The sequence below is a fragment of the Zosterops lateralis genome, assembly GCF_965231275.1.
Source record: "Zosterops lateralis genome assembly, chromosome: 2".
NCBI classification, from domain to species: domain Eukaryota; kingdom Metazoa; phylum Chordata; class Aves; order Passeriformes; family Zosteropidae; genus Zosterops; species Zosterops lateralis.
Genome location: NC_139763.1, coordinates 18,423,224 through 18,445,503, shown reverse-complemented (window position 1 = coordinate 18,445,503; position 22,280 = coordinate 18,423,224). Strand labels below are relative to the sequence as shown.

Genomic DNA, 22,280 nt, shown 5'->3' with positions numbered 1-22,280 from the left:
TTCTAACAGAAAGACTGGTATGATTTTGTTTTGCTATTCCCACAGTTACTGAGGCATTTCTTTAAAGGACCCAAGGCTGTCCGTATGGGCTTGGTGGACTCTGAACAAACTCCTGTGCAGAGTCCTTATATGTCCTTATTGCAGCTCCCAAATCATGTTTCACCCAGTTTGGAGCTAGATACATCGCTGCACAAAGAAGGGGGATTCTGGGCATGAGCAGAACTCAGCTGCCCAGTAAATGCTGAAGTTAAACCGTGAAGGACCTACTGAATTTATGTTATCTCCAGAGTTAAGCAGCAGCTGAGCAAGGGCAAAGTGTTTGGACTTAAGCACTTAGATCTTTTCTCTGTCTGTGATCAAAGGGACTGGATAGGGAGGAAAGATGAAATAAACTCTCCCCCCTAATTTTTATCCCTTTGTACATCTACTGGGTGAAAAATAAAAGAGTAAATACTTACGAGAACTGGATTGTTAAGGCCAAGAGGGGAACATGGCTTGAGTCAAGTTGAAAGAAAGAACATACTATGATACAGCAAATTACTTTACAGGCCATTGGACCTAATGCAGTTATGAGAACTCACCTGCCCTGTAAAAGTGGGTTATTTTCCTCAGGAAAGAGATTGCAAGGCTTTATTGTAGCAATGGAAATTCAGTGCCAATGCACCTGCTCCATGGCAACACCAGTGCCAAGAGGAATGTTGACTTTCAGCCTTTCTGAAGATATATTGAGGAGTACTCAAAAAAATAACAGCCCTCAGATAAGAATGCAGAGAGCTTCCCAAGAGCTCAGCAGATCCTCTGTGGAGACCATTCTGTGCAGGAATGGCTGCTGCCAAATGTGCAGGGCAGCTCTGACAGTATTCACTAAGGAAAAGGAGATTTTGCTTGAGGATGCTTTGTGCACCCCTTCCTCTGGTAAAAGCATATTAATATTGTCTGAATGGCACTAGTGGATTTTGATGGGACGTGCATGAAAAGGAATGCGGTGAGCATATTTGTTGGAGAACCAGGCCCTGCTTGTGGCTTTTTCTAAGCTCTTCTCCAGTAGTTGGCAGCTGGGGATGTTAAACAGATGTGGGTTTGTTAGAAAGAGGAAGCTCTGCCAGCTCTGTTCCTTTGCTCCCCTCCCACTTTAACACCACTTAAGGTAATTTGTACCTAGGACATGTCCTGTGGGAGTAGGACTGACTGGCTGTGGTGCCCTTCCTCCTTTCTGCCCTCACAGTTCAAACTGGGGCTGGGCTGCTCTGGCACACAAAGCATGTTAAAAAAGCAACCTTTAAATTTTAATTTCCATTCTTTAAAGTGTTTTTGTGTAGGAGTTTTCTGCACTTAAGCTTCCTGATATGCAATCGATCAAAGTCATGGTTGCTGAAATAATATTAGGTTCAATGTACGCTTTAGGCAGAGTAAGTGCTGCAAAATTGACAAATATGTTTACAAAATAAACATTGTATTGACGACATAAGCAAAAATTTCCCTTGCAGCTGCAGATGCTGGAACATCTCCTTTGCCCTCCCCTTACCTTTATCAACGAGTATGCCCTACTCTGAAAAAATCTAAATCTGTTTTAATTTCTCTTCACTGCTTTTCATTATGTTCAAAACCAAGCTGACAGCAAGAGCTAAGAAGTAGTGGGCACTATTATTGCACATTTTTTTCCTGCCTATCTCCCATTCTCCTGATGTGTCTGACAGTGATACAGATATGCATTTTTTGCAAAATCCCATTTGTAGAATGTTGGTGATGCAGAATCTCCTCAGGAATTTGTGGGTTTAGATAGCTCTATGGAACAGTCAGCAATGTGGATTCAGGAAAGATGATCTAAACTCTAAAACATGGATTAAGTTTTTGTTCAGAGCTCTGCCACTGGCTCTTCCTGAGAACCTGGGCTATGTACTTACTATATACACACCTTAATTTTCCTATTTGTAAGACGGAGCTAAGAAAATTTCCCTATATTGCACACACTCATTGAGAAGCAGGTGGATTAGCTTTTTAAGACTTATTATTAGGATCTTTCAGAGGAAAGAGGCAGAGAATACTCCTTTTTTGAAATACTTGTAATATGAAATACTCCCTAGTCTTTGAATCTCATAAGATGTAATCTATTCTCTGCTAATTTTGATGTTTCATACAAAAGAGTTCTCTAATTTTTCTTTTATTTCTGTATCTCCACCACAATTGCAAGTGATTAAATATTAGTTCATGTGAGAAACATACAACAGGGTTCACCAGCCAGGCAAGTACTTCCCCACAGCTCTAAGTAATGATGGAGCAAGTGTAACTGAAATTTCTGACATCTATTAATAACTTATCAAACTAAAAGAGACCTCTTAAAAATAACATGAAGTGAGTCTCTTTGTATTTCTAGCCACATGTGACTCTCAGAAACTTGATAGTGGGATTAGAGTTATTAAGAGGTAGGATTTTTCAAAAGATTTGTTTATTTCTACTGAAAGTAAATACTGGGTAACATGGCAATACAATCCAGGCTTCTGTACAGGACCCGCAGACTCTTCTTTCAGTCTAAACAGAGTCAAATCTCTGTAGTTTGTGCTGAGTCATGATGAAAATGGAGGTTGTAATAACAATGTCAATATAAATGATGTAGGTGTGAATTCATACATTTAAGTTAGTAGCAGGAACAGATCAATGTTGTAAGAATATTTAGTGCTCGAAAGAAACCTGGTGGTGAGCCACTATTACCCTGGATTTAAGGCAAATGCCCACTAAATGATTAAAGAAAGATACATGTTCATTTCCAATTATGTAGATAGAATTTCTGGCTTAGGCAGTTCATTAAAACCTCCTGAAAGAGTTATCGTTTGACCCTGATCTTCATGACTTAAAATTCTGACCAGTGTGTTTTCTGAGCTTCCTTAGAACTTTAAGAAAGATAAAGAGAGAGAGAGAGACTGGGGGTGGGGTGGGGGGGTAACATGACTCACTTCAAAGCTTTGTTCTTCTCCAGCTACTTATGGAACTGACAGAGGGAAAGCTATATAGGTTGTTATTTATATATAGGCTGTTTTCTTCTCTTGCGTTGGCTGACTCGGTTTTGCAGCTTCTTTTAAGTTACACAAGTCAGCTGAGCATGCCAGAATTGCCTGAGAGTCAGAAAAGCTGTTCCATTTTTCCCTTCCTCTCCCACCTCTGACATGTGCTGTTCTCAACCTGGGGAGCCTGGGCTCATACAGTGACTGTGCCAGGTGTCCCCACGACTGGAGGGACAGCAGAAAACAGACTCTGGGGCACCAGGTCTGTGACTTTGCAAGAGAGGAAATTCCAAGCCAGAGCTTTAAAGGGGATGCACATTTATCTTCTTCTCACAATGAGATGCACAACAGATTAAAAGTTTTGGCTGAACTTAAAAATTACCCATGTTTCATCAGAACATGAATAAAACAAGAAAAGTTAACTTTTTATTTTTATTTTTTTTAAATGAAAAAGAGCCAGAGCAACTAGATAAGACTAAGCAGGAGTGCAAAAGTTCATGCACAGCCCTCCTCCCACCTACTGTGACCTCAATTACAGCCATCCCAATGATTTTAAGTGGCAGAAAACTCAGTTTGGCCCCCTCTGGGCTTTCAGGAAATTTTTATGGCCATCATCTCTGAGAATTTCTCAGTACAGTTTCTCCAGATCCCGTATCATTAAGGCTTTTGAACTGTCTCTGTTTCACAAGATTAGCAGTTCCCCAAGGATGCAGAAGTCTCTCCTCCTTGTAGGTGGTTCAACCTCATCTATTTACTGTTTTACAGACACAGTATATAACACAAACTGGGAACAAACATACAAACACATGCACAAAGAGAAGTAAATGGACTATACCATCAATTATACTGCCATTCTTGTAGCACGGGTGTAACCCAACACATCATATGCAGGACCATACAAATTTGCAAGTAGAAATAAGAAAACCAGCAGTTACTGGTCTTTATTTCCTGCACAGATGAGCAATCTTCACTGTGAATCTTCACTGAGCAGTGGTGATATCCTCAGTAGCTCCCTCCAGGATTGTTATCTCCGTCCTGGTTGTCTCCAGCCTTTTCAGAAGGTGAACATTCATCTGTCAGTATCATGAAGTCATTCTGGCAGCAAGATTTTGCTTGCCATGGAGCAATAGAGTTCAACAAGCCTTGAGCATGTGGCATCAGACTGGCATTAAAGCCATTCCCTTTACTTGTGTTGCAGTGCTTTGAACCTTGAGGGCCATCCAGCAGCCCAGCTTTCTGAGAGGTGTCTGTGCTGTCCTTCAAAGAACTCTCCATCTGTACTCCAGACTGCTTCTGTCACTGGGACTGAGTGTTGTGGGTGCTGCTGGTGCTCAGTGGTGTGTGGCTCCTGGAAGAGTCTCTGGCTACTTTAACTACAGCTGGAGACTACAGAACAAATACAGCCACCATGGCTTTAGAGAAGGGATGAGGAAAAAAAGAGCAGTTTATAGGGGTAAACACTGGCTGTCAGGCTAGGCAATCAAATAAATTTCAGAAAACAATTTTCCTGTTATGGAAGTCCAGTACTTTGGCTCAAAGTTAAGTTGAGAAGGGAATATAGATGTGCTCCATATATGAGACTACATGGCTAAAAGGCTTTTCCACAAACATCTTTCAGTGAAAAGCAATGGTATTCTTAGTTATTGCTTTGATTATATATTTGCACCAAGTTCCTAACTATTGTGACTCAAAATGATTTCCCTCAGCCTGAGTGAAATGTGTGACAACACTGTTTTGAACAAAGCTCTTGGTATAGGAGTCCTGGAGACAGTTTAACATTACAGCATGATTCAGAAACTTCTTGGATTTATGGCTCAGGTGAAAATGAAATGATGTGAAAAACATGATAGCTGCAAACAAAACCTTAGTACAAGACTCTGCTTGGAAGCAAAGGTTCAGGATTTGGGACAACCAATTTTTACTTTAAATAAACAGCTTTCTTTTTGTCTTTTGAATCGCCAAGGAGACATTTTTGCAGTATCCCATCACCAAGTTATTGCAATAATCAAAATCTGCATCAGAAAATGAGCATGAAAGGTGGCTCTGTCTCTTCTGTGCTTAAGTAGCCTTGTGAGTCCTTGCAGGTGTCCCTGCTGATTCCATATGAACACAAAAAGGAGCCTGCAATGATGTGTTCCTCTGCAGGTTTTTCCTGCTTTTTTTTTGTTGTTTGGTTTTGGTTTTGGTTTTGGTTTTGGTTTTGGTTTTGGTTTTGGTTTTGGTTTTGGTTTTGGTTTTGGTTTTGGTTTGGTTTGTTTTCCCAGGGCTTGTCAATCCCTTTCAATCAAAGGGATTGAAAGAATAATTTACTTAACAGTGTCAATTGGTCAGACATCTTTGGCTAGAAAGGACAGGGAGATCTTGATTAGGAAGTACTTAATAAAAGAGGATAAAATGATCATTACATTTCAGGGAATGTGAATAGGAAAAACAGGGAAGAAAGTAGATGCCAGTACTTTCAAACTGTGCAGGTCTGTACACCACAAAGCCGGGTGCTCCAGGAACCCTCAGCCCAGAGCTTTTACCAAAAGAGCTGGTGCAAGTTGATGGTCTGTAGTTGGTTAGTGGGACCCAAGAGTGGGTCAGGCAGGTCCTTGGCTGGAAGAGTCCATGGGAAAGTATGGATCACTTGGCTTTCTCCATCATGCCAAGTGAGGTGGATAATAGAGGTCTGGGCATGCACAGGCAGTGTTGATCCCAGGTCCTGAGCCTAAAGGCTTGAGCTAATTTGGGTGTGTGGTAGGTACATTTACATTAATGTGGCAGCACTGATCCCTCCGGAATACGGAAACTGATTCAGTTAAATTAAAAAAAGAAATCTTTGCATGAGTCTTGCTAAATGCTGCTGTTCATTCCCCTTTATTTGAATTCCATTTCCTCTCCTCTAACCTGCTCTCTTTATCCCATTTTCTTTCTTTATGTTTATTAATATTCAGACCATCAATTTCTTTCAACGTACCTTCTCACCTTTGCCATATTCTATTATTGCCATTGTACATCCTCTTTCAATTCTTCATTTCCTTAAGTACTTCACTGTACATGAAATGTGACTCACTCACAATTGGAATTGGACCATGCAATCCTGCCAGAGCCTATGTTTTCTTTGACATCAGCTCAGCCTCAAGATCTGTTTTTACAGATGTTTTTATTTTTCATTTTAAAACATTTTTTTCAAACATAGAAAGAGAAGAAATATAAAAAGACAAAAGATAGAATTTTTCATGGGCCATATAAACAGATCCATTTATTATACCATTATTGTCAGTTACAAATCGTTTAAATTATCCAAATGTAAAGCATTTTTCCCTTCCAGTTTAATCGGGTGAAAGAAGCAATTCAGAATCCAGAGACAGAAGATATGCTAAGATAAGAATGACAAGTAGCTCAGTAATAGTAACTGACCAAGTAATAATCAAGAAGCATATGTAGTTACTGACTAATGTAATGATCCATCCCATTCTCAGTTTTTTAGTCTGTTCTTATATTTATTATTGAAAAGGTAATTTTCTCTGACCAAAGGTTTACTCTGATTTACCCATCTCTAATCTAGAGAGACTGGCAGTCACAAAAATAAACAAATGCCTTTTCCCACCAGATTATGTTGCTAAAAGTCCTAGGAAATCCAGAATTTAGGAGTATAATCTTAGAAAAGGATTAAAATTAACTCTCTTTTCACAAAGAGCAGAGGCCAAAAGTGGAAGGAAAAAAGCCATATTGCCTAAGGCATCTTTTTATAATTTTAGGGTTTTGTTGTTTGGTTTGGTGAATTGGATTATATTTAGTGGTTCACTTAGTTGTGACTACAACAGGAAATATAGCACAGAGAAGATGTTGTAGAATGTTCTGAAGTCACATGAGATTTAACACAATTTTTATGCTACACAATGAAGAAATAATCCCTGAACATGTATGCATAGGTGCACAGGTTCTTAGTGTTGATCACGGCAGCTACTCTGCCATATGCCACTTCTGTGATCTTTACCTGCTTTACTTGGAAGGAGGAGATTTGTTCCTATTGCTACAAAAATGAAATCCTGACTTGTTATTTGATAACAGTCATGCACTGAGTCAGTTAACTCTTCAAAGGTCAGTGAATAATGCAATTTGTTGCAATTCTTCCTAACTGGATGGCAGATGTAATAACTGAACCTACATGGTTGTGGCTGAGCTGAATGAAGATTACTTTTCACCCGAGGCAACTAAAGAACTTTTGGAACTACAAACAAAAAGAGTTTTCTAAAGCTGAGTTGACAAAAAAATAATAATAATAAAAAAATCAAACAAACAAACAAAACAACAACAGCAAAGAAAAATCAAATCAGAAAGGCATAATCACAGCAGGAAAGCTGGCCTTGCAGAAGTAGGCTCTCTGGCTGTGCTCAGATACATACCACATTGAATTCTGATTTCAAGTGAATCTTAAATGTAAATTCTTCTTTGGTCAATATCAGCATTTGTTTCTCTGTATGAATTTAATGACATTGTTCAAAGATCAGGCTGGTGGTTGTTGCTAGCAAACATGCAGTCGTTCTCAGTTTTTTCTGCCTAGTGATTGCTTTTATCCAAGCTCTGAACAATTTACCACTTAGAGCCCAAATATTCAAGTGAGCATCTAATTACATTAAAGAAATATTATCTGATGATTTCACTGGGAAGGAAGAGTCAAAATCTTCTCATTGTAAACGAGACCCAAGCCTGAAATTGTCATCTATCTGCAAAGGCTGACAGGATATGTTTTTAGCCATGTTTTAATGCAGCCACATATAATTCTCAATTTGCACTGAGCTCAGCTCATGTGTGGGGGTGTTTCTGTGTGATAAATGTCTTCCAATTACTTAGCAATAAGAAGCTGCTTCCTTGTAGCAGAGACATCAATCCTTACTTGACACCTTTGTAAACTGATCACCATGGCTGCACCAATCTGTTGATTGCTTTCTTTGGTTCATACACAAGAAACATCACAAATATTGGTATTATTTATTTTATTTCTGCCAATATGAGCTTGCTTTATTTACAAGCCAAATGAAGTGCACAGAGATGTGCTGAGATGGTAGGGCAGTAGTAATCTCTAGAGCACAGAGAGCCCTAACGTTTTTGTGGGGCAGGAATATTTCTTCTCCCTTTGATTGTAGAAAGCTTTATTAAAAGTCTGATTAGTTTTCAAGGGAGAAAACAATCAAATTGTTTAATATTTAATCAATTGTAATTGTTAATGTTAACTTAATTAATTCTTTAATATTTAATCAATTGTAAGTACTTATTCAAGACAAATTTCTTGAAGACAGCAGAAGACAAACCATACAAAGTGAGACCAGGGAGAAGAGCAAAGATGTGCAGAATACAATGAGATACAATACAGATGAGAAGCTGATGTTTGGTGTTGCAGGTTTATTCCTGTGACAGCTCAAGCACAGACTGTGGATGTTCCTGGCTTCTCTAAAGTCTGACCAAACCGTACTGGCCCTGCCCATGGCATTGGGTGGCGTGAGGCACCTCGTGGTCTCCAACACTACTGCAGAGCATGCTCTTGTTGGCCAGGTCAGCCATAATCTTTTTACCAAGAGGGCAGAGAGGCAACCAGGCTGAAGAGTTGCAAGAACCACAAATTACTACTTACACACAGTATTAAAGATGTGTCTGAGCTGGTGGGAGAGGTGGTGTCCCCAACCTGTTTCTCTCCAATGTTTTTCAGGATCAGGGCAATGAGAAAAGTCAGCAGTGCCCTAGTGCATGCCAAAGTCATAATAAATAATGAGCAGAGGAGTTTTCACTTTCCCCCTATCATTTTTCCGTAGTTTCAATCTGTTTCCACAGGGGCCTAAGGCCCTGTTCAATCTTAGTTCTGCTCTAACATGGTTTACAAGGCATGAACTCAACACAGTTCTCAGGCAGGGCCACCAGTACTTCGAGTTTCCAGTTTAACATTTCAGTTCTATACCTGGTTAACTATGTCTGCAGTGGTTTGAGCTAGGCTTGAACTCCTGAGATATGAGACATTTCCAGACATTATTGTCATCTTAGAAGTTTTACAACACACAGTTGACTATCAATGTGTAAAAGTGGGCTTTTGAACCCATTTATAATTTCAATTAGTGTTACTTGGTGCTCAGTGACAGAGGTCAGCCTGTCCTTGCATCATCAATGCACAAGAAAAGCTCACGGTTTGCTCCCAAGCTGAGCACTAGCACCATTATCTGTCCAAATCACAAGCCTTTGTTTTCTCAGCTGTAACCTGCTCCGTTAGAAAAAGTGCCTTAAGCTATCACTCAGACTTCTTTTTCTTTGTCTGCAAAATAGTCATACTATTTTTAGAGAAGTTGAGGGCTTTTGAATCACAGGATCACAAAATGGGTAAGATTGGAAGGGGCCACAGTGGGTCATCTGGTCCAAGCTCCCTGCTCAAGTAGGATGAAATGGAAATGCTACATCCTGTCTTAAATTTACTGTACAGAAAGAATGAATTGTCAGGAATAGGAAATACAAGGCAACTGCACTATATGATTGCACAAAATGACACATGATGAGTATGCCAATACTTCATATGGCCTTGGGAAAAAACCCCAAGAAGTATTGGCTTCACCAGTCTGCTAACTGATTTTGTATTCATGGTATTATGTTTTTCAAAGGTGTCAAAGGTGGAAATACACCATTTGAGAAGAAAGATCAAAATGTGTCAATAGACAATCACTGCCCATGCTAAAAAGAAAGATTTTATTGCTTTTCTAAAGTGGTTTACATGGAAGACACGTTTGCTCCTTTTTTAATTTTTTTTTTTTTTAATGACATTTCAAATAGAATATAGTTAGGTAATTTTACTGTAACACAGTGCATCCTGTGTCATCTGAACCAGGTGTCAGCCATGCCCTGCAGAGTGTTAGATAATTCCTGCAGTTTCTTGGGATCCAGCCCCACTGAAGCTGGGGAGCACCTTCCTTTCTCTCTTCAGTGGGAGTCAGATGGAACTGGCACCGAGATGTCTGTGACCACTTACAAACCAGGCCTGTATTTTTGGCATCCTGGCCTGGTTAGCACAACAAAAATAGCTATTAGTCCTATTACTGAATTTTGTTACTTGCCTGTTATCACCTCTTCTGCCCCCTGCCCAGGGGGCTCTCTGAACACTTTTGGAAATGCCTTAACTCCTGGTCTTCAAAGAATTGAAGAAATTTTCCCTTTATCTTTGAAGGAAAAACAAACCATAAATGTTTCCTATACATTTCCTGGCTTGAATGCAGTCAGCATTTATTTCTGCATCAGCAGTGAGTGGGAGGTTTAGCATCTCATGACTTGGCAGAACCAGCAACAGAAATAGAGCAAAAATTTTTGGATGAATAGTTTATTCACTAAAAAAAGGCAATTTTAGGTGCCTGGGACAAATTGTGAATCCCTGCTGAGCTAGGTGAATACTTCTATCTGGAATCTGAGTAATAGAGGGAGGGTAGTAGAATTTTTTTTCAGCCTGTTTAAGTTAAATATTTCTTGTTTGTTTCTTGTTTTGCTTTGAAAATTGCCCAATTTTAGTTTAAAGTAGCTTTTGTTTTAGTTTTGATTTAAAATGATACTTTATTTTATTTCCACCTTTCCAGTCTGAAAAATTCTTTGAAACCTTTTTCTCCAAGAGTTTATATTAATGCATGGGAGAAGTTAATTTCAAATTCTAAGATTTCATGATAGCTGAAAATTTTATTCTTAAAAAAACCTTGCCTAGAATATGGCATTGTGTAAAACAGAGGTTTGTGGTTTCATATCATGAGTAAAAGCTATTTTTTTCATAAGATTCTACCTACCAAAATCAGTGAATATATGTTTTTTAGCACAAACTGAATACCTTTCACTGAAGTTATTTTCACAGTGCAGAACCCTAGGAAGTGGATGGATGTGTCTTTATTTCCATTTTACACTTGTTTGACAGAATCAGAGAGTTAAAGCAGTTGTCTGAATTCTCATGAGACTGGCATTGTAGGAAAGACAGAGCTCACATTTGAGTTGATTCAAAAATGTCAACAAATGGCAGCTACTGAGCTGCAGGACCTGTGACCATCTTTTCCCCTGGATTCTCTCCACCAAAGCATTCTTCATTCTGATGGTGACGCATGGCAATGTGCCAAAAGGGGCCTGAGAGCTGTGGGAGAGCCACAGTGACAAAATAAGAAGAGTTTGAGAAGTGGAAAGTTTAATACCTGCAAGTCCTGCAAGAATAGTGTCATTCTCCTTGTACTTTCATTTCCAGGAACTTCACTGGGGTCATTGATGCTACAGCAGTGTTATATGGAGAACAAACTGGTCTTTTTTTATATAGTGGGTATGGCCAAATAACAAATGAGGAAAATTATGAAAGGAAAGAAATGTTGTCACATTTACTATACTTAGCCTTACCATACTTGGCTCTTGATGCAGACAGCTCTAATTCTGAAAAAGTTCCCTCAATAGCTGGCCCTAAAACATTTACAAGGCATCTGAATAATTGATATAATTTATGGTTTTGTTGGTGGGAGCCATTAAATCCCCTCCTCCCAAACAGCATTAGGGAGGAAGCTTGGCAACATGCAGTAAAAAATGGAGCAGCTATTTAAAGAAAGAAAAGGACAAGAAAATCTCATGGAGATTTCTGAACATGATAACACTGAACAAGGCACAGCTCCCAAATATCTACTTCTATTTTATAGTAAATGAAGCCAGTGTGCTGTTGGTACTACAGGCTTTTCAGAGGAAGTTTTACCAGGTCTACCTTTGAAAAACAACCTCACTTATTTTTCATTTTATACGTGCTAGCTTAATAATGTCAACATGGAATTTGTACTGTTGGATTCTGTGCTGCAAGTGAAATTATGGAAAAGGTGGCAAATGCTTAGGTGACAGTCTCTATCACATAAGTGGGATCATTTCTGTTATTCTGCTCTGCTCTGATTAGGATTAAATTAAGGTACTGAATAACAGAGATAATTTATAGGCTTTATCTAGCCAAAGTTAGTGTATATCACACATATGTATACCTGAAATAGCCATCCAAAACTCCAGTCTTGGTCAAAAAGGAGAGACTGGCATTTTTAGGGTACAATTTATTTGACTATAGACTAGATATCTATGTTCCACTTAGAAGAATTTTCTCCTAAAATATCTTGTTTTTTAACATTAATTGAAAAAAAATCCCCACATGTACATAGTGCTTTTTTAGTTAGGTGAGAAGAAACCTCCAGCAAAAAATCAGTCTGTACTGTCCTACATATACCCAGCAGTGACAATAGAGCATGAAGCATGGACATGGTAGTTGAGGATGCTGAACATACAGTACTGTTTGATGAGTCCTTATCAAAGCAGATGCTACAAGATTTTAAGCTGAACATATGGATTTTCATGCTATACCATGATCTGGAGGAAAAACTCCTAGCTGATAACACTGGTTTTGGGTTTGATGGAAGAACCTGCCTGAGCAATGTATGTGTCTAGGCTATCATGATTTACTAATTTTTGCAGACTCCAGCTTCTACAAGCTTGTCAGAAAATTCCATAGTTTTTTAGGCTTTGAGCAGCACAATTCTGTATATACATGAGATTCATAGGTAAGCTGCATAAACTGATTTGAAAACAAAGGTGCCAGCTTTTACTCGTTGCAGGATTTTACAGTTTATTTATTTTTAGTATAGTGCTAGAAGCAATTGCTTTCTGTTTTCTCATTTAAAGCTGTGCCATGGTGTGGCACTGGCCGAACAATGGAACAAGCAATGTGTCTGCCAAGGATATCATGATTCTCTGATTCCAGCCCAGTGACTGGAGTTAAAATAATCCAGCTGGTTCAGCAGCTATGTAGATTCCGTTTATGGTAGCACAGTGTAAGTGGCAGGACAGCTAACTCAGGGCTTTCTTTATCATTTTGCCTTCCCTGCTTTAGGCCCAACAGGACAGAATTTGCACAGTCAGAAATGCTGATTCTTCTGACTTCAGCTCCCTGCATTGTGCTGTCTCTGACAGCACAGTCCAGCTGTTTATTCATGTCTAATACATCTCCTAAGGGCATTTGTAAAGGAAACAAGCTGCCCCTTCAAGGAAAGCAACAAACAATTTAATCTCAGCTGCATTTTACACAAATTACAGTGACTTGATTCCTACTGTGCCTCAGCCTGTGGCACAGAAACTCTGGGACATGAGTTTTCTCTGGTTTTCACAGCTACTCAGTAAAGATGTAACTTGTATAATTTTTTATATGTGGGAGAGTGGACTACTGATACCTGCTGTGTGTCTAATTGAAAGGCACAGATTCATGGTGTCACCTCAGCCTACTACACCTCAGCCTATGTGAGCTGTATGGTGGGCATTGCCACGTGGAGCAGCACTATTGCTACTGAAAGGCATGTTCCTCTGATGCAGGATGAATAACAGTGCTTGGCTCCTCTAAAATGTCCTTCTCCATGTTCAGGATCTGCAGGATGAAGCTCTGTATCCTTTCTGTTGTCCTTTAAATGCCAGTTCATTTGCTCATATTGCTTGCTAAAGCACATAGTGCAGTATATTCCATTTGACATTAACAAAAGATCTTCCATGGACTTTGAAAAATTATGCTATTCACGCACATGGCAAATAGGAGCAAAACCTATTTGCACCTAGAGGTGCAATTTACACCTAGAGGTGTGATTCCTTCCGTCATGGAGTGGTTTCCAGCCAGAAGAGTGAGGTCATTTTGAATAGTATGCAAAGGGTAGAGGTGGAGTTTTCTAGGGTGGAGATTTGATCTCCTAAATATGAGTGTCAGGAGCACAACATCCTTTTCTGCTGCCTTTTTAGACCATTACATGTTTTTACTGCATTGAAATGTTTTGCCTGCAGGTTATTATTCAAATGTTTATAATACTTCACGGTTTAAGTACAATCCATTTTGCCTATCTTGATTCAGCTGTGTGGAGGTGCCATGGTTCTCTGTCAAACTGTGGTGACCTTGAGTATCAGAAATCTCCAGGGTGCTGGTTAATGTGAGATAGTGAAGATTTGTGCTCTGCTGAATTAGCAAATGGATAGTAGGTACCTAATGTGTCAATTTGTGATACTATTATTTAGAGAATTGGGTAAAGCCCCGGGTGCCTCTGCTTACAGAGGTGATCTAAGCTCCTCCTTACAGACAGGAAGAAACTCTGGGTGTGATTGCTTTCATTGTAGAGAAGACATGTAAAGCAGTTCAAATGCCTTGCATCCTAGATATGCCCATTCTTCTCCATTCCTTGATTTATTTATGTCAAAGTAGTTTATGCAACTAGCTCACATGTACGTTGTAGGCATTAAGTCAGATCTTTATAATTCCACTCAGGAGGTAATACCTGATAAACAACAGAGACAACCTGCTGTTACCTAATCATAACATCTCTGCTTAAAAACTGCAAGACTACAAAGAAAGGCAGAGACCAAACGCACCTATAGAGAATGTACCTTTGATATGCATAGTGTGTAGCTCATTAATTGGCTACTGTTTGGCCCAGTGTGGGTAAAATGATGAAAATTTTGCGACATTGCAGTGCTGTAATATATCTGATTTTATTGTAGACCAGTCAATTCAAATCAGAATAGATTTTTACTAGAACAGAGGCAGCTGGTATTTGGGTATTTTTAGTAGATAATATCTATTACTATTTTATTTTATTTTTTTTTAATAAAGATGTTGGGTAAAGGTCAAACAACTAGGATGGAATATTTAATTCATGAAGTTGTATCAGCCCATACAATGGAATACCCTGACTTTACTTTGAGGTTGTGGACACCAAATGTAGCTAATTAAGTAATATGGTAATTGGTTCATAAAAAGCTAAAAAGGTGAATATATCTTGTATTTGTATTCTTTTTTCCAAACTTTGATTGGGACTATAAGGACACTTGTATTTTGTTAAAGTAATCCTGATCTTTCCCTAAAGGCAACAGCTCATTTCTGCATTCTTTGTGGACACTCATTTTCATTAAGAGTTGAATTATGTATTTTTTATCAGTCAATAAATTAACAAACCAAAACACAGAACAAGGAAAACCCACCTCATGGAAGTCATACTGTTCAAAAAGGTGTTTATTTTTTTCACGTCTATATCTTCAGCTTAGGAAGTAGTTTGAACTATAACATGCTGTGTTCCTATTTCTTTTTAGGTCTCCTATGTAAAAGCTATTGACATTTGGATGGCTGTGTGTCTTCTCTTTGTCTTTGCTGCTTTGCTGGAATATGCAGCAGTCAACTTCGTTTCACGGCAGCACAAAGAGTTTCTGAGGCTTCGAAGAAGGCAAAGAAGACAAAACAAGGTACAGCTGCTCTTTGCCTAGGGTGACTGAATGTGCCCTGACAGCCCTGCTCATGTGCAGTTGATTTCTTACCTCACTTCTTGCTCTTGCAGGAGAGTATTTTTCTAAAGTTTGCTTTTGAGTGATTTATTCCTTGATAAAGAGGTGATAATTAGCTGCTGGGTTTATTTGCAGTTTATGAAGTTATCAACAAATGTCAGTAATTGGTCACCAGTTCCAAGAATTTTCTTTTCATGCAATTGCTGAGGCAATTGGACCTCTACAAATACTCTGCTACTATGTGGCACCACCAGTGGATATGGAACTGTTGGATGCAATGACACAGATAGAGGAACAATATTATCCAGATATGCTGTCATCAGAACATGCCTGTGACCTATCTTTTCTAGTGTTATCTTAGCCTAGCTATGCTGAAATGGGAGATTCCCTAGGATAGCCCATTGCAATGATTGACAGTTCTGCCCTCACTTTTAGACCACCAGCAACTGGTGTCTTTCACAGCTGAAACCAGGCTACATGGCCATTTTTAATTAGGAGAATTTTCTCTCTGTATTCTGCCATTTCACAGTTTTGTGACTGATGCAAACTTCAAATTTTTAGCAAAAGACCTCTTTGTGTCAATATCACATAATTTTATAATATTTATAATATTTATAATATGTCAATCAGTGATTGAAATGTAGAAGAGGGATTGTTTTTAACCTAGATGTTAGTCTAGAAATAATTTTAGGAAGTCTGTCCATCTGTCCTGGGTTGTTTTGGGGTTTTTTTTTAGCAAATGGGAAGACAAGAGTAGACATCAAATTGAGTTTTATTTGAGTCATTTCCATGTCTAGGGAATGTGGAGCTATAAACTCTACATATACATTTTCTAGGTGAAGTAAGTATTTGCTTGAGCTGCATGAGTGCTTCAAGCCACAAATAATGGTTTCCTCTGCAAGAGGGATGACAACAATGGCACAGGGCATTTGTGTTTTGACAGATCTGTCTAATAAATGTTCTATAGCTAATGTAATATTTGATGGATTCTCTGGGAAGAAATCCAGTGCCGTTCTCTAGTTTAATATTATTGTCAGATGAATTGAGATTCCACTGAAGATTAGATTACAGGAGAGAGCAGAGATGCTTGCCTTTCTACTGGCACACAGGCCACACACACTGCCACTGGAAGCCTTTGTTTTCAAACCCAGCATGGCAGCAAGCAGAAGCTTCTGTATGGCATCTGTAATTTCATTTCTGGATGCAAGGTCTTTTTTAGAGGTGAACAAGTAGGTAAGCAGCCATCTTTGGTAAGTAACAGTATCCAGCAACTTTACTCAAGCTTATGAGATTTTGATCCATGGAAGTGGTCATTCATCTGCTTAGAAAACTATTATTTGGGTGACTGTGAAAAGAAAGGTATTTAAAAACAAATCATCAGAAGACTTGTATTTATCCTAAGCCAGGTGATGCACAAATTCTTTGCAAAATAGGTAACAATATAATTAAATACAAGGAAATATGCAGCTCAGTAAGAGCACACTTATCCTTTTCCATAATTTTGCTTTTTTTTCTATGAATCTGGTTGCATGAATTTCAAAATAGGGAACAATGTTACTCAGGCAGTTTCTTTAGGAGGTATTTTCTGCATCTCTGTACTTGATTTTGTCTCTCACGATTTTCTCAGTTTATTTTGCCTTGAAAGTGATTCTCATTGTTTTGCATGATGGTCTTCTCTAACCAAGCCGTTCTTCTCTTTGCCTGTTGTGTGTGTGTGTGTTGTCATGTTGCTGCTGTGGTATTCTGGCTGCTGCTGTCTATGCTGACACTCTGGGGACAGGCTCAGACTGTGGCTGTTGGGAATGAGAGCGCTGAGTCCGTGCGGCGCATGAATGGCTTGCGGAGCAAAGCGTCGTCAGCTTACGGGACAGTGACTCAGATCGGCAATTCAAGTTTGAGGGTAAAGCTGTAGTGAGAAAGAGAAAGCAAGAGAACTTTAGTATGTGCAACGATGTCATAAATCAGCAAAATGGACCATTTTGATGGCATCACTAGTAGTCTCTTGCATTCTCTTTGCTAAATGCCCCCACAAAATACACAGTACTGTCCCCAGCATGAACAGCAGATTCATGTTGTATGTTCTTCTGGCCCATCCTTATGCTTGCTTTTTACTGTGGCTGGGCTATGCCACCTCTATTCCAAACCTCTTAAGGAGAGTGCATGTATATTCAGCAGCTTGGTCCTGTGTAAAGATAAATTGAATGGGGTGGGGAAAGAGCGGCACAGGATATGCCTTGAGACAGTAAATCCCATATTGTGTCATCTTTCAGATAAGTGTATTCCAACAGAATGTGGTATGTATAACAAAGTATGTTTTTATTGCTGTGGTATTTATTCTTGGACTGTCAACCTGCAGCCTTCCTCATTGTGATGTCCTGAGCCCTGCTTAGTGGAGTATGACTAGCTATGAATGAAAAAAAGTATTACCTTGGTTTCTTTTTATTTGCTTGGAGAAGAGCCATGAAGCTGAAATCTTTTACACAGTGTAACATGTAGCAGATCAGAAGCAATATGATAGCAGATGATACATCCAGATTAGGGGTGAGTTGTGGAGGTAATAAAATCAATGATGGAGAAAGAAATGAGCTTAGTGCTTGCTACTAGTGGCTGAGGAATGAAATGTGTTCATTTAAATAAAATGGGACTGGGATTTTAATCTTTCAGGACTTGATTTCCCAGAACAAAAACATCATCTGAGCCACTCTTGAGCTGTAAAGAGCCTCTAACTTTGATCACACTCTGTAAAGTCATGTTATCATAAGATGCAGATGATTTCAATGAATTTTGTACACTGTAAAGGGAATTAGTAGCTTCCAAAATCAAAGCAAAACCCACAGTTCATATTACAAAGCAAAATTAAGATAGAGGGTTTACAGTGCAATAAATCATCCACTTTCAGAGCTACAATATCAAGCAGTAGAAAGAGAGCCTTAATTTCTGGATGCTTTCTATTATATAAATAGTATTATTTACATATATACAAAAACAGAATGTGAAAAGTGAAATATCAGGGTATCTCTAGGAGATGTGACCAGTATTAGTATGCTGCCACTGAAAAGCTGATGCCATACAACTACAAAAGCAGTCCAAGTAAGTACTCATGCTGCATATGTCACCAATACGAAGTGCTGGTAGTCCAGCTAAAGTTTGTGTAAGTTGTGGTTATCCCCTCCTTTAGGGAAGCTTGCAGAAACCTCTCTTCTCCTTTAGAATATTGTGCATTACACAGACAGCCAGGGCAGTACACAGAGGGGCTGTGTCGCTGCAGTGCTTTTGCTGCAGAGCCCTAGGAGCTGGAGCTGCTCTGGCATTGTTTTCCCCTGGAGAACTCCCATCACATAAGTGATGCACACTTGAGAGGTCAACAGAGGAGACGTAGCAAGGCAGAGGTTTCTGGAGCAATGCTACCATGGTTGCAGCTTAGTACTTTTCTGCTCAAGAGAGGGACGTTTATGCACAGAAGAGAATGTAGCAACAGAGCCTGTGGTGCCACAAGGAGCCTCACAAGCAGGGAACTTGGACTTGCTGTTGTATTGCTCACTGAACCAAAGCTTATGTTGAATGCAAATGTAAAAGTAGTAGTCAGGAGAAGGCAGTGTAAGTGTGTGGTTGAGTATCTATACTGCATCACTCAGTGCTAATCTAGGAAGAGAAAAAAGGTGCTGAATCACACCTGCCCATGATTCCTGGATTTGCAACTCAATCTACAGAACAAGAAAATACCTGTTCTCAGTTTTGTAAGCCTGTATCTCTGCACTGCTTTTGTTGTGTTGGGTCTTGTCCATAGTGCTGCAACCCTCAGAGCAGTGCATAAAGCAGACATCTTACGATACCATCAAATCTCTTAACTCAAACATCAGATTGTTAATGTTTTTTTCTGGAAAAAGTCTGGGTTGTATTGTTGATCATTTAGATATTGTGTTATAGATGAACCATTTGAAAAGACAGCTTTATCAGGACCTGTTGGCATCTTCTACATGTAGAAAATCCCGTTATCTTCAGGCTATCAGTGCTTTGCTCTGTCTTCTCCATACAGTTTCTCTTGGAGAAAGCATCCAAAGTTTGTCCTAAAGGTTCATATAGTCATTCTGCTCAAGTTAAATACACTCATCAGTAGCAATACTTGATTGCTGAAGAAATGGTTGCCTATTTCTTGTATATCATGGTACAGAGAGAGTACAGGCTGCAGAAGCCAGGAGTCTGATGGTACTGAGGATGTAGTGAAGTCTCATTATAATATAATGTAATTTTTTATGATGCCAGATCATTTGAAAGAAAATAACTTCTTTTTAAAATATGATTTTTAATAATTTAACATGATTTCTTAGTTTTCAAAATGATGGGCTTCCAGGGAAGCATAACTATTTAGACAGGTTCAATCATCCCTTTTTGAAAACAATAATTATGATGTGATATGATCAGTAGTCAAAATCAGTCACAGTACAGTAGTGTTCATATAATCATCTCAAAGATGACTTCCTAAATTATATGTGTGATGGTTACCACTGTGACCAAGGCTAAGGGTTAAGTTTGGGACCATTAGTGTTAAAAGCAATACTTTATAGCTTGACTGAAAAACTGTGCAGCTGGAGGATGTGGCAGATTTAATCCCATGTGCAGGGAACACAGAGCAATACAAATAAGAATGCTGCAGCCAAGGGGGTTCATATGCATGCAGATTAGCAAAGGGAGGCACAAATGGTGTTTTCAAATAAAAGAGCTAGGACTGGGACTAAGTGATTACAGAAGCAAACGATAACTCCTCTAAGCAAAGCTGGAAGCACCTTGTTCAATGCTTCAGAGAATTGTTGGCCTTTGGATGAAGCTGCCAGTGGTGAAGAAAGTACCACAAGTGTCCAAACAAACATACTGAGATAATACAGTATTTCTCTCTTTTGAAAGGAGAAGAGATATGCATTGAGTAGCACCAGCTTTAATAGGCCATCTCTATAATTTTAGTCATACTGAAATCCCTCTGTCAGATCTCCCAAATAATTTTCTAAGGTTTTCTAGACTTGCCCATTGAAAAAAATCAGTGCTTTCAGCCTGACTTTGCCTTTAAAGCACTTGGCACTACTGTCCCTGGTGGGAATGTTTGCCTGCTGTCATCCATGTGCACCGCATTTGGCGGGAGGATGTGTACGCTCTGCGTTATGTAAGGTGCCGCATCATGTGAATAATGGAAGTGCTCAAGGAAAACCCTTTTGCTGAGCTATTTTTGGTACTCACTGAACAAGCTCAAACACATGAGTTTCATTGTGAAAAATAGGAATCTGAGTCTGAATGGCTTTTTCTCTCTCTCTTTCTCGTCTTGCTTACTTAATGGATTAAAGCGCATGTAGCTTCTGCCATAGATAAACACCCTCAAGATACTGTGGTTACTTTTATTTCTCCAGGGCAATTGCATTAGTACTTTAATGTAACTGTGCAGAAAAAATACAGGATAAGATAAATACACCAGAACAATAATTTAGCTTGAAGTTATAGTCTCACATACAACTGCAGTGAATATTTAGCTGTAGTTAAACAACAGATACAATTCATTGCATCGTGTTGCCTTGTCACTTTGTGGGTTCATCTGGATGTCCTTGTCTGTCTTTTTATTGTGAGCATGAATAGGCTAGGAATGGCCCTAGTTAATATCAGTGGAAGTATCTGTATTGTTTAGAAAATGGACATACTGCATGTACTTTAAACATTTAAGAAAACCCATCATCTCAAATTTGAAAATTACCTTTTTATAAATCCTTAGTCTAGCTCTAGGCACAAATCTAGAGACATGGTTCCCCAAAGAAAGAGCAACCTGTAGGAAGAAAAACAGTTCAGCCATGGGGGTGGTATCTAAGCAATGGATCAAAAAATTCTAATAAGAGCAGTCTGACCAGATGGAGAGACTAAGCTTACTGGAAATGTAGATTTTTCAGTGAAAAGCAAACACAGACAAAGAAACAGTGGGAGAGAAAAATTTGATTTCATAGTGTCCTGTTTACAAGGATAATTGAAAGTGAAATGGAAGCTTTTCCCTCCCTTATTGGAGGAGGGAAGGTTAAAAATTCTAAACAAATTACTGTGCTTTTTCTTTTACTGCCTCAGACATAAAAAGATGATGCACTGTGTGAGTTGGATTCTTCACCCCAAACCAAGAAACAGAAGAGAAAATGGATAGTTGCATTCCAAGGGAGAGAATTCTGAAAACCAAATAAAAACCATTAAACATTCTGTAATAAAAGGCAGACTAATTTATGGAACGTGTCATACCAGTTCCTAGAAAATCCAAAATATCTAATATTAGTTGAAGTGGGTAGTACAGTGCATAAGCTGGAGTAATGAATCCAGGTACCAGAGTAGAAGAAAAAACAGGAAAACAAAATCAGGAGAAAAAAATAAAAAATAAGAATTTCTGAGGGAAAAAGCCACAAACAAACAGCACCAAACCAAACCAAAAAGAAACCACACACACACACACAAAAAAACAAAAACAAAAACAAAAACAAAAAAAACCAACCAACCAACCAAACAAAAACAAACCCAAAAAAACCAAACCAAACCAAACCAAACCAAAACCAAAACCAAAAACAAACAAACAAACAAAAAAAAAAACCAGAGAAAATGAGAATAGGGAAACCATGGCTAGTCTAGAAAAGGTAGAAACCAGAGAAGTGGGTAACTGGTGGGGAATAGGTAAGGCTGCAGAATGAGGACTCTTTATACCCACCATGCTGATCAGTGGCACAACAAGGAGTACTCTGTGGGGCAGGGGCCAGATATTGAAATTGTAGGAACCACTCATGGCACCAAAGCAGCAAGCAGGACATGATACAGTATAATGACTCATGTTGCCCAGCTTCCAAATACTCAATCAAATTGTTCCATATGGTTAAATATAGTTATGGTTATATGTATAATTATGGTTATATCTTATATAAATAAGGAACAGGACCTAAGCTACAGAACAGCAATATTACAGTATTTCCA

The 22,280-nt window shown here is 38.9% G+C and overlaps 1 protein-coding gene across 2 annotated transcripts in view; it reads left to right on the top strand.

Annotated features, from left to right (window-relative positions):
• Nucleotides 1-22,280, top strand: part of GLRA2 (glycine receptor alpha 2) — a gene marked incomplete at both ends in the record, with an annotated part of 120,638 nt that overhangs the window by 78,454 nt on the left and 19,904 nt on the right. For both annotated transcript variants that reach the window (XM_083881399.1, XM_083881398.1), the window contains one exon: nucleotides 15,117-15,266. In XM_083881399.1, coding sequence (XP_083737525.1) covers nucleotides 15,117-15,266 — 150 coding nt within the window. The remainder of the gene's footprint in view (nucleotides 1-15,116; nucleotides 15,267-22,280) is intronic.